Below are 12,463 nucleotides of genomic sequence, written 5' to 3' on the forward strand. Positions count from 1 at the left end.
AACTTTTAGCTTCCGTGGGTCACATTGGAAGAAGAACTGTTTTGAATCACACGTTAAATATGCTAATATGTACGATAGCTGATGAGCCTCCCGCCCAAAAAAAAGGTCGCTGCATAATTTTCTTGATATGGTAGAACTGTCTGCAATTATATTGCGGATTACAGATAATACTCCAATATTTGTGGATGTAATATACTCTGATCACACTATGTAACACAATTTTGTTCCTGGGTCATAAGGACAGGTTGCTTACCTGTAACCATGTTTCTTCGAGTGTACTCTGTGAATTCACACTAATGGAGAGGCTGCGCCTGCGCAGGTTCCAACGGAAACTCTTCCCAAGCTGAAGTTTAAATTTTGGCGGTAGCCACGCCCCTCCGTCCCCGGAGGGCATATAAGGCAGCCCTCGGCGCCTGCTCCCCAGTTCCTACGCCGCTAAGGCAACGAGGAAGGAAGAGGGTTTGCCAGAGGGGAAGGAAGGGCGGGCTTGTGTGAATTCACAGAGTACACTCGAAGAAACATGGTTACAGGTAAGCAACCTGTCCTTTTTCTTCGTGTACTCTGTGAATGCACACTAATGGAGACTAGCACGCTTAGGTCTCGGAGGCGGGCTAAGCAAACCCTGACAACGAGATAATGTCCAAACATATGTTTATTAAACATCAATAGCATGGTCCGAAGGACCCATTGAAGTATTGCATGAACACCCTCGTAACCCCGAGAGCAACCCGGTGAGGCATGATATAAACAGTTTAAGAAAACATGTGCAAGTAAGGCGCATCATTCCCCAAAGGAGGAAGGCAGTGGCAAATAAGGCACAATTTGTCAGAGAGAACAGTGCAAACATGTACTGAACAGGAAATCGATAAAAGAATCGCATGAAAAAACATCCACAAAGAAGGAATACATGAAGAAGCCTTTCAGGACAAACAGGATGATAAAACTGCCCTAGCAAAGGCTGAATCCTTTAAGGTTTTCTGGTCCACCCTATAGTGAGACACAAACGTAAGTGGGTTGGACCAGATTGCTGCCCTGCAAATAGAGTCCAGGGGGATGCCCCTTAGGAAGGCAGTCGACGTGGAGAGGCCTCTCGTCGAACGCGGGCGAACCGACGGAGGGGGTGGGCGTTTGGCCAGTTCGTAGGCCAGTTCAATAGCCTGAGCAATCCAATGAGACAGTCTCTGTGAAGAAATAGGATTGCCCAGTTTATCTGGAGCATGGGCCACAAAAAGTTTTGGGGTCTTTCGAATGTCTTTAGTACGGTCCCGATAGAAAAGGAGTGCCCTGCGCACATCAAGGAGGTGGAGTCTCCGCTCAAGGGGAGACGAGGGGTCTGGAAAGAAGGCGGGGAGGACAATGTCCTGGTTAAGGTGAAAGGCTGAGACCACCTTGGGAAGGAAGGTGATGTCCGGGCGGAGAACGGCACGGTCATGATGAAAACGGAGGTAAGGTTCATCAACCCGAAGGGCCGCCAGTTCCGAGGGTCTGCGCGCTGAAGTTATGGCCACCAGGAAGGCAACTTTCCAAGAAAGGAGACGTAGGTCGGTGGAAGCCAAAGGTTCGAAAGGGGAGGTAGTGAGCTGGGAAAGCACAAGCTCGAGGTTCCACCCCGGAGTAGGAGGCTGAGACGGCGGGCAGATGTTATTGTATCCCTTTAAGAAGGTTTTGACAAGGTGATCAGAGAACAACGACGGTCTACCATGTTGTTGAAAACACCAGGATAGGGCGGCCAAGTAAGATTTCATAGAAGCAAGAGAAAGTTTTTGGTCTGCCAGAGACATAAGGAAGTCCAGCACTATCGGTATCGAGGTTGGGAAGGCAGCAATTCCCCGGGAGCGAAGAAAGGAGCGGAAGCGAGAAACTTTATAAGTGTAAGATCTGGTTGTAGCCGGCTTGTGAGCTGCGCGGAGGACCTCCTGCAGGTTCTGCGGAAGGGAGGTCAGGCGAGAATTCTCCAAGCAGTGAGATGTAGAGAGGGGAGATCCGGGTGCAGGATCTGGCCGTTCTCTCTGGACAAGAGGTGCGGCAGGAGAGGCAGGGTGAAGAAGGTCGCTCTGGAGAGATGAAGAAGAGCCGGGAACCAAGGTTGGCGAGGCCAGGCTGGAGCTATCAGGATCGCCGACGTCGGTATCGACCGTAGTTTCTGTAGGACCTTTGGTATGAGAGGAAAAGGCGGAAAGAGGTAGATCGGTTCCGCTGACCAGTCCAGAAGGAAGGTGTCCCCCAGGCAGCCTGGAAAGGAGGACGGGGGAAGTCTTGCCCCGTACCGAGGCAACTGTGCGTTCTGGGGAGAAGCGAAGAGGTCCAGAGTGGGAAAGCCCCATTTGCGAAAAAGAGAAAGAAGAGTCTCGGGATCGAGCATCCACTCGTGGGAGGAGGTCATCATCCTGCTGAGGGCATCTGCTAAATTGTTTTGGATCCCGGGAAGGTGAATCGCCGAGACTTGAATGTTGCGGGCTATGCACCAGTACCACAGCTGGGAGGAGAGAAGCATCAGCTTCCTTGAACCCGTGCCGCCCTGCTTGTTGATGTAGAAGACTGCTACTGTGTTGTCTGATTGGACGAGGACCGATTTTTGGGAGATCAGGCGGGAGAAGGCTTTCAGAGCCTTGAATATGGCAAGGAGTTCCAGAAAGTTTATGTGATTGGCCCTCTCGGAAGGAGACCAGAGGCCTTGAACAGTGAGACCGCTCATGTGGGCTCCCCAGCCGAAATTGGATGAGTCCGTGGTTATGGTGGCCGAAGGAGGAATCGGGTGGAACGGAAGACCCTTGCAGACGTTGGAAAGGGACTTCCACCAGAGAAGCGACCGACGAACGTGGAGTGGGATGGAGAGAAACCTCGAGTTGAGGTGGCGAAATGGCTTGAAAACGTCTATAAACCATCTCTGCAGAGTCCGGAGATGGAGCCTGGCAAACGGGGTTGTGAGGACTGTGGAGGCCATGTGGCCCAGCAATACCTGGATGGACCAAGCCCGAACCCTCCGGTGGGTCTCGCAAAAGGTGATTTGTTGGCGAAGGGCTAGGAACCTGTCGAGCGGGAGAGAGACAGTCCGAGAGATTGAGTCGAACAGGGCACCGATGAAGCGGATTTTGTTCGACGGAGTGAGGTGAGATTTGTCGGGGTTTAGCTGGAGACCGAGAGATTCTAGAAGGGAGAGGGTGTAGTCGACGTGACGTCGGAGGAGGGCAGGGTCGGATTCGACCAGAAGCCAGTCGTCTAGATAAGGGAAGACTGTGATCCCCTGGAGCCGGAGGTGGGCAGCCACGACAGCGACGACCTTGGTAAAGACCCTTGGGGCCGTCACGAGGCCAAAGGGTAAAACGGTAAACTGGTAGGTTTGGTCGAGAACTTTGAAAGAGAGGAAGCGCCTGTGGGTTTCTCGAATCGCTACGTGGAAATAAGCGTCTCGTAGGTCTATAGACACGAAGTAGTCCCCGCGTTGAAGCATCGGGAGGATGGAGGCGATGGACACCATCCTGAACTTGGTTGGACGTATGAAGACATTGAGCATACGTAAGTCTAGAATGGGGCGGAGGCCCCCACCCCTCTTCGGGACCGTGAAGTATCTGGAGAAGAAGCTTTGAGGGTCCTGTATCGATGGAGAAGGCCGAATAGCCCCTTTGGCGAGGAGGGCGTTGACCTCTGCAAGAATTTCTCGAGAAGGGTTGGAGAGAAGAACCTGTCCCGTGGGTGGGAGCTCCTCGAACTCTAAGGCATAGCCTTCTTGGACAATTTTGAGGACCCAGGCATCTGAAGTGATAGATTTCCACCGGTGAAAGAAGGGAGCCAGTCGGTCTAAAAAGAGACCATGAGGTTGATTTGGTGGAGGAGAGGGGTGCGGAGGAATGAGAACTGCATCGGTACCGTAGCAAGAGTCTCTGGAGAGAGAGATGGCGTCAGGAACGCCGGTGGGGTTGACCAGCGGTGGGGGTGGTACGACCGCGTTGTCTCTGCGGTTGACCAGCGCGTCGCGGCTGTTGGCGATTCTGGTTGTTTGATACCGAGGGACGCCTGAATGATTGATGGCGGTAAGAGGGAGGCGGGAAACGCCGAAAACGCTGAGGAAACCACTTGGTGCGGTGCGTTTGGGGTTGGTCACCGCATTTAGTGGCCAGAACTTTAAAGTCATGGTTGGTTTTGAGCTTGTCATCAGTGCCGGAATTAAAGAGGCCCATGGCGTCGAAGGGGAGGTCTTCGATGACTTGTCTGGAGGAGGAGGACAAACCGGACGACCTCAGCCAGGCATGGCGACGAATGGCAATGGCATGGGCGATCATCTTGCCGGCCGTGTCGCCTGTATGCTTAGCCATCTGAATTTGATGATGCGCTAGCGAGTCGGCCTCTTGCTGGAGGGTGGACATGACCGACCGGTCTTCGTCAGACAACTTCGCGAAGAAGGGCTGTGCTTTTTCCCAAATGATCTGCTGGTAGGCCCCCATACAGGCCCCATAGTTCGCCATTCTACAAAGTAGAAGGGCCCCGGAATAGAGCTTTCGACCAACCGCGTCAAATCTCTTGCCCTCTCTATCTGCAGGGGTAGTGGATTCACGACCGGAGGTTTGAGAAGCCTTAACGACCATGGAATTTGGGTCGGGATGGTGTTTAAGCCATTCTAAGGTGTCGTCATCTGTACGATACCAAGATTCGATTCTCTTCGAGGTAGGAGGAATCGAGGAAGGAGTCTTCCAAGATGATTGGATGACATCTAGAAGGTAAGGCAAAAACGGTAACAACGTGGCTGGAGGGGCTTGGGCTTGGACCCGTTTGAAAACCGGGTCAGACACCGCCTTGGAAGTTTGTTTGATTTCCAGACCCAGGGCATCGGCCATTCTAATCATTTGTTCGGAGAAAGCCCGAATGTTGTCGGTAGGCGAAGGAGGGTCCACCTCATAAGCATCATGAGGAGGAGAGAGATCAAGGCCTAGAGATACCACCGAGGCCGAGAGAGCGGAATCAGGGCGATCGATATCAATCTCATCGTCCTCAGCCCCTTGAGGGGACTGAGGGGGAGATGACAACACAGTCTCTGGTGGTGGCAAAGCCTCAAGAGCAGGAGCAATCTGTGGCCGAGTGTCCTTGGAGGCCGAGGCCTGGGCCGCTCGAGCCAGGCGAGTGGTTTGTCTACCCCGCTCCGGTGTCGAGGTCGGGGGGAAAAGCTGTTGTCGAGACGGGCGATGTGAGACAGCAGGTCGAGGAGATGGCACCCTGCCCACTGTCTGGGTGGAGTGGTGGGGTGAGTCCTGCAACTCGCCATCAGAAAGTTGCTGAGGAGAAGGTTGACGAGGCCGCTGAGCGGGAGCGATGGGAGAGGATTTTCTAGAAGAAGTCGCCGAAGAAGGGACGTCCATCTTGGAGGAAGCAGAGGAGGAAGAACGTTGGGTCGCCCTCTTCTTTGCGAGCGGTTGTTTTGATGGAACCCTCATGGATTTACCCGGTGTGGGAGGGACCATTGCTGAGTCGGATTGGGTCCGACGAGCTTCCTCATGAGCCCTTTTAAAGGCGATCTTCATCGCAGAGGTCGACGGAGGGGACCCGAGATGGGATCGAACCGAGGACACGGAGGCCACCGAGCTCGATGTCGAGGAAGGGCCGACCCGACCGGAACGAGTCGACATAGTAGCCGTGGTGAGTGTGCACGGCGGTTTGGCGGCTTTAGCCGTTCTGGAGGCTCTGGACGCCCTGGACGAGACCGAGGGAGCTTTAGCTGCCGGAGCCGACATCGATCTCGGGTTGAGCGACGGCTTCGTGCCCGAAGTCGACGGAACGGGCTCAGGGGCAAGCGATTTTTCGTAGAGCGCCGCTCTAAGCCTCGCGGCTCTATTCTTCCTAGCCTGAGCCGTCAGGGCTAGGCAGAAACGGCAGGTACCGACGACATGTGCCTCCCCGAGGCAGAAGAGGCACTTGGCGTGGCCGTCGGAATCAGGAATCTTAGCGGCACACTGAGTGCAGCGCTTGAAGCGAGTCGTAGACATGAGAGTCCGAAGTGAACCTTGCGGCGGAAAAAAAGGAACTGGGGAGCAGGCGCCGAGGGCTGCCTTATATGCCCTCCGGGGACGGAGGGGCGTGGCTACCGCCAAAATTTAAACTTCAGCTTGGGAAGAGTTTCCGTTGGAACCTGCGCAGGCGCAGCCTCTCCATTAGTGTGCATTCACAGAGTACACGAAGAAAAAACATCTTTTCCTAATTGGTTCTATCATAAAAACATGGAAAAAAGTTTATTAACTGCAAAAACTGTTGCGGTCTGCACACTCAAAAGTTAAAAATGGTATATTTTCATTAAGGAAAATTACAAAAGAAGCGCCTAGACTGAAGGAAGTAATAGTAATTTTCCACCATGAAAAGGAAATTTCTGGAGCATAAAAACTACTTTCCAAGTAAGTACTGCACAATTAAACAGGAAGTAACACTTTCAAACCGGATTTTCCCCCCCAAATTTTGTTACATAGTGACATTTTATACCATTCCGTTGTCACCCACAAAGTTTCGCTCGAGAACCATGCAACCGAGTTATCAAAGAAAAAAAATCACCCCAAAAAAGTCATAGTGTTTTAAGTCAGTTTTATAATTTTGCCGCTCATGGGCCAAGAGTTGGACAAGCCTGCCCTAAACCATGTCTTAATAATAATAACAACAACAACTACTACTACTACTACTACTACTACTACTTCATTCTTATACCCTGCCACTTTCTCCCAAATGGGACTCAGGGTGGCTTACATATGGGACAAAGTACCCATAGACACAAATACAAACAATCCATCAAGCAAAAACACCATTAAAAATAAAACAGTTAAAAACACACATCAATAAAACATAAGAATATAAAATGGTAACAATACCCAGTGAAACCATTTGCTGTAGTACAATGGGCGTGATCGGGAAATACAAAGGCTGGACATGGGATAGTGCAAGCAGCATAGATAGGGTATTGGATAAAGTGAAGAGAGTAGCATATTTTGTAAAACCTACGGACTGAGCATTTGTAACTAGGGACTAGGCATTGTCAAAAGCAAGCTGAAACAACCATGTTTTCAAGTCCCTACGAAAGGTGGACAGTGTTGGGACTCGTCTAGATTTCCCATGGGAGGGAGTTCCAAAGCCGAGGGGGGGGGGGGACAATGGAAAATATATACCATTCAAATACGAATGAAAACACACACCAGGCTATGCTCTGAGATCTGAGGATCCTAAAGCAAGGTAGGAGTCAAATTCAGAGAGACTGCTGTAAATATTGTTGCCTCGTTTGATATTTTTTTGAACTGAAGTAAAAATACTGTTACTTGTTACACAAGCCTGAGTGACACTTTATTATACTGCAGGGTATATCTTGGTTCAGAAACCAGTAAAGCTTCTACTTATTTATTTCTACAACCTACAACAAGTTGGATCTACTGAGAACTGAGCCAGTTCCCAGCTATATAGACACAGGTACAGCCCCATAACCTCATCTTGCAAGAAGACTTTGAAATTAGACCTTCTGTTAGCTTTCAATGTAGTCAACCATATTATTTTCCTGGATCACTTACCTGAGATAAGACAACAGTAATACTGTTCTTTTCAAAAGTTCTGGTATTTATTGACAGTCTCAGAAGGTTGTGCTGGAAAGACTTGCTCAGCTATCAATTTCTGATTTCCATCTTGTCTACTGTGCGAATACACAAAGTTTTTTTTAGTATGGCCACATCATATCCAACTCATATCCTTTTCATCTGATTCTGGCATGTTATGGGTGTCATCAGTAAAGGTGCATCTACGTTGTAACATTAATGCAGTTCGATACCACTTTCACTGTCATGGTTCAAGCAGAGCCACAGGTTGTCATAGATAGACTCCACCTGACTACAAATCGTAATTCTTATTTATATCAGGTAATAATAATCAGAGGTGGGCAGGGTACACTCGCCATTACATTCACTCAATTTCCTTTTGAAACACTGGACCACCTTCCCAAGTCTTGTTTGATCACTGTTCAACTATGCCCTACATTTGGTACAGTTAGATTTCTGTGATCATAGAATAATCATGAATATCTGAGTCTTTATATTAATATGTTTTATTTTACATGTAGAAGTAGAAATGCGCAGATATTATAATCCGACTCCCATCCTAGAACTTTAATGCCTTTATGGTGACATCCCCTTGGGGAGAGAGGGCAGAATATAAATAAAGTATTATTATTATTACGATTACAGTACTATTATTATCCCCAACAACTCCCTCTAGTCCTGAACTTATCTCCAAAAAATGTAGCTCCTCTTCATTAAATAACGACAATAAGCGTTTCACCCAATGCCGATGATCTCTTTGCCTGTTGAAATCATAAGCATACAATTCAAAGTGTTAAAGAAAGCAACAATAAAAAACTTTCTCTGGCTGGCATCCGTCCAAATCTATTGTAACTTGAGATCATTGGTTCCAAGCGACTGAAAGCATGAGTCCAAAAATTCATCGGTTACTTCTTCTAGAGTAGCTGGCTTCCACTTTGGGGACTGGTCTCTGTCAATAAGAACTACCAAAGAAAACAAAGAATGATGTTTTCAGGTCTCAGTTATCTGTCAAAATCACAATCTCGTTCAGTATTTCAAGGTTAAATAATTGTAGTACATCATATTATATGCTATTTGTGCATTTTCTACAGAAGACACATTAAGAACTTTGCTTTATGTGTTGTTGAAGGCCGGAATCACAGGATTGTTATGTGTTTTCCGGGCTGTATGGCCATGTTCCAGAAGTATTCTCTCCTGACATTTTGCTCACATCTATGTCAGGCATCCTCAACGGTTGTGAGGTATATATACCTCATTCTTTAGATTTTTAAAAAACTTAAACTATTCAAAACAGCGAACAGATCCTCTACAGCTCTGAATATTTAGTTTTCAGTCAGTACTTCACGTAGCTTTGTAGTTTTGCATGCTGAGTAATCTAGTTATGCCTCCTGCCTGACTCACATCTTAATAATCTTGCATATTTTACTTTTTCATTTTCTAAAATATTAATATTCTTCACTATAACAAGTCAACATATATAATCAATAAAAATGTTTCTGCTATTCTGGGTTGTTGTATGTCTTTCGAGCTGTGTGGCCATGTTCCAGAAGTATTCTCTCCTGACGTTTCGCCCGCATCTATGGCAGGCATCCTCAGAGGTTGTGAGGTTTCTGCTATTCTGTTCTGCTATAAATTGGGGCTCCTAACAAAACTTCATTCATTCTCTCAACCGGGCCTGCAGTTATTTTTATGCCAGTAGCTCCTGAACTGGCATACATGTCTCCCTGTGAGAAGGTGTAATGCAATAATTCATGGCATTGGCTTAAGTTCTGGCCAATTGTACTAATTTATGCATCTTTTACCACCCAGAAAAGTGGTGAATTTTGAAATGCAGGTGCTCATTATGATCATCTGCCTAAGCAGACCCACCCACAGGGAAAGCCCAGATACAATACGATCTCTATACTCACAGGTGATAAGTTCCTGAATTCATAATAGAAACAGTGCATTCTTATATGCGTGGTAACGGATACATAAATAAGCACAACTGGCCAGAGTCTGAGCCAACGGTATTAATAATTGCATTTCACCTGCTCACTTTATTGAACTTTATTGAACCCTATTGAACTTTTTCCATCAGAAGTTACCACACGGTTGTCCTGGAGAACATAGAAACTTCATAGAGAGGTGTTAAAAGACATATCTGGATTCAACTTTACCTGTACGGACGCCTTCATAGAAGTCATGGCCTCGCTGGAAAATAAAAATAAATGTATTGTAACACCGAAATTCAATGGCACACTTTTATTTCTCTTTCTGTATTGTACTCCCAAAGCCAAATTTCACTAATGAGGTGCAGTCTAAACTATTCATCAGCCCCAAATGGGGTTTCCTAAGCTCAGTGGTTCTCAACCTGGAGTCCCCAGATGTTTTTGGCCTACAACTCCCAGCAGGCCTGTAGCGAGGGGGGGGGGGTTAGGGGTTCAACCCCCCCCCCTGAAATTTTTCAAGTTATAAAAAAAATCTTGTTTACTCATGAATTTTAACTGGTTAACCAAATCCCCATGCTAAGTCTATGAGATGCAAAACATTAAGAGTCCCCCCAGGCACTATCTCAAGCAGATATTGACAGGTTTGTAGCGAGGAGGGGTATGTGCTAGGGGTTCAACCCCCCCCCCCCCCGAAATTTTTCAAGTTATAAAAAAAATCTCGTTTACTCATGAATTTTAACTGGTTAACCAAATCCCCATGCTAAGTCTATGAGATGCAAAACATTAAGAGTCCCTCCAGGCACTATCTCAAGCAGATATTGACAGGTTTGTAGCGAGGAGGGGTATGTGCTAGGGGTTCAACACCCCCCCCCCCCCGAAGTTTTCAAAACCCCTCCCGAAATTTTTTTCTGGCTACGGCCCTGCCTCCCAGGAATCCCAGCCAGTTTACTTGTGATCCCGGCCATGAAAGCCTTCGACAACAAGTTTACCAGTTGTTAGCATTTCTGGGAGTTGAAGGCCAAAAGCATTTGGCGACCCCAGGTTGAGAATCACTGCTTTAGCACAATTTCGGGGTCCCAAAAATGTGGCAACAGTAAAGGTTTCTGAAGGTCACCTAGTGGCTGTTTTTGACATTGACATGAATCTGTAACACTGTTACAGTGGACTCTGCAGAAAATGCTTCAGCTGTGCTTCATAAAAAGGAAAATCAGCCTGTTTAGCAAGCCTTGCAAATGCTGGTTTGTTATCCATAAATATTTGATTTTATACCTATTTTATATACTTATATACTGGGGATCACATAAATATTTATTGGGAAGAAATGAGATTCAAGTGGAAAAAGTCTAGAAAATGCTGGCCTAAATTGTTGCGAGTTTACCATATGAGTAATTTAGTTTTCAGCTTCTCTCTGCCATAATGTTTGGTGTGTTTGTAGCCTCTCTGCACGACACATGCTGCTTCCAATGAAGTCATGCATCTGCACAGAACCATTGCGGTGGGTGTGGGTGACTGCAAATTATCTAGCACTCGGCAGCATTGGTGTGAGGAAAAATGTCTCACTCTCTTGGGAGTGGGCTGGGGCTTCATGAATATTATAAGTGCCTCATCTGCTAGACTTTGTCTTTACATTCCATGTCTCCTCTTTTTAAAAAAGTGATAGTTATGTAAGGAATATATTTCCTTTTTTAAAAAACCTACTGCCATTTGCACCCTGAAAGAACAAAAGGGGTGAGAACAATGAGACAAATGACAATTTTTGGCCTATCCAGTTTTCCCCTTCAAATCTCATTGTGGAGTTTGTTTCCAAAAGGTATAAAAAGGAAACAAAACAAAAATGAAATATGAGTTATAGGTGGCAGCACTTTGTTAGCTAGGAGTAGAATATTATGTACACGTCAAAATGATCAAAATGTATCAAATCACTTTGGTACAGGGCTTGGACAACTGCATTTTATAGCAAAAGAATTCATATCCTCAACACGTTTTTTAAATTCCTGTAATGTTTGAGGAGCTCCATGCAATCATGCCGGCCAGATGGCCTTGGAGATGTCTACGGACAATGCCAGCTCTTTGGGTTAGAAATGGGGATGAGCACCAACCCGCAGAGTCGGATACAACTAGACTTAATGTCAGGGGGAAACCTTTACCTTTATTAAAGTTTGTTCATATGGATTTCGTTCCTTTGAGAACCAAGCTCCACAATTATATTCAATACACACAGACATACCCCGGGGGAGCAGGATTTGCAAAGTTTTTATTCCTCATCAGTTTTCAATACATGGATATGGGAGACCTCTTCATGGAGTGGACTGGTGTGGAAAGAAAGATGAGTGCAGGGGAGAGAAGGTTTTAGCTTGATTCTCTTGGGTGTCCCACTTATAACTGGGCCAGGCTTTAGCACAGCAAAGCTGCAATAAATCTTGCCAACCGGAATGTTGAGAGTTCGAAGCCCAGGTCAGGATGAGCTCCTGACCTTTAGCCCAGCTTCTGCCTTCCTAGCAGTTCAAAACAAATGTGAGTAGATAAATAGGAACCACATTAAAGTGGGGAGGTATTTAGGCTTGGCCTTTGATCAGAAAAAAGGAGGAAATTTATGAGCAAAGAAGGCTCTTCGGCAGGGAGATGGAGTGACAGCACTCCCAGTAGCTGGAACAGAGCACAGCCTCCAAGGATGCCAAAAAATATGAAAGCTTATATATACAGTACCTCTATCTGTTATCTGTCTTGTCATTGTTATAGTCAGCATTGAATGTTTGCTATATATGTGAGAAGGGCGGGTGAGAAGGGCGGAATATAAATACTGTAAATAAATATCAATAAATTGTTCAGGTCACTGCATTACTCCTGTCATTCTTCTTTAGCATACAGATGTTTTCTAAGAATAGGTACAAGAAGGAGAACTGGGGAGGAGGGTGAGAACAGGAACGACAGAAGAGTCTACATGATTCATTGAAGTCCATGGAGTCTGCAACGTTAAAATGC

General features: G+C 46.8%; 1 protein-coding gene across 1 annotated transcript in view; it reads right to left on the bottom strand.

The window, feature by feature from the left end:
• Positions 1 to 8,040: 8,040 nt before the first annotated feature.
• The window catches only part of hibch (3-hydroxyisobutyryl-CoA hydrolase), a 77,665-nt gene continuing 73,242 nt past the window's right edge, over positions 8,041 to 12,463 (bottom strand). Inside the window, exons 13-14 of the mRNA XM_003217419.4 lie at positions 9,710 to 9,743; positions 8,041 to 8,512 (exon numbers count right to left, since the gene is read on the bottom strand). Of these exons, the coding sequence (XP_003217467.1) occupies positions 8,394 to 8,512; positions 9,710 to 9,743 (153 nt within the window). The 3' untranslated portion in view covers positions 8,041 to 8,393. The remainder of the gene's footprint in view (positions 8,513 to 9,709; positions 9,744 to 12,463) is intronic.

This window comes from Anolis carolinensis, chromosome 1 (assembly GCF_035594765.1).
Source record: "Anolis carolinensis isolate JA03-04 chromosome 1, rAnoCar3.1.pri, whole genome shotgun sequence".
Lineage (NCBI taxonomy): Eukaryota > Metazoa > Chordata > Lepidosauria > Squamata > Dactyloidae > Anolis > Anolis carolinensis.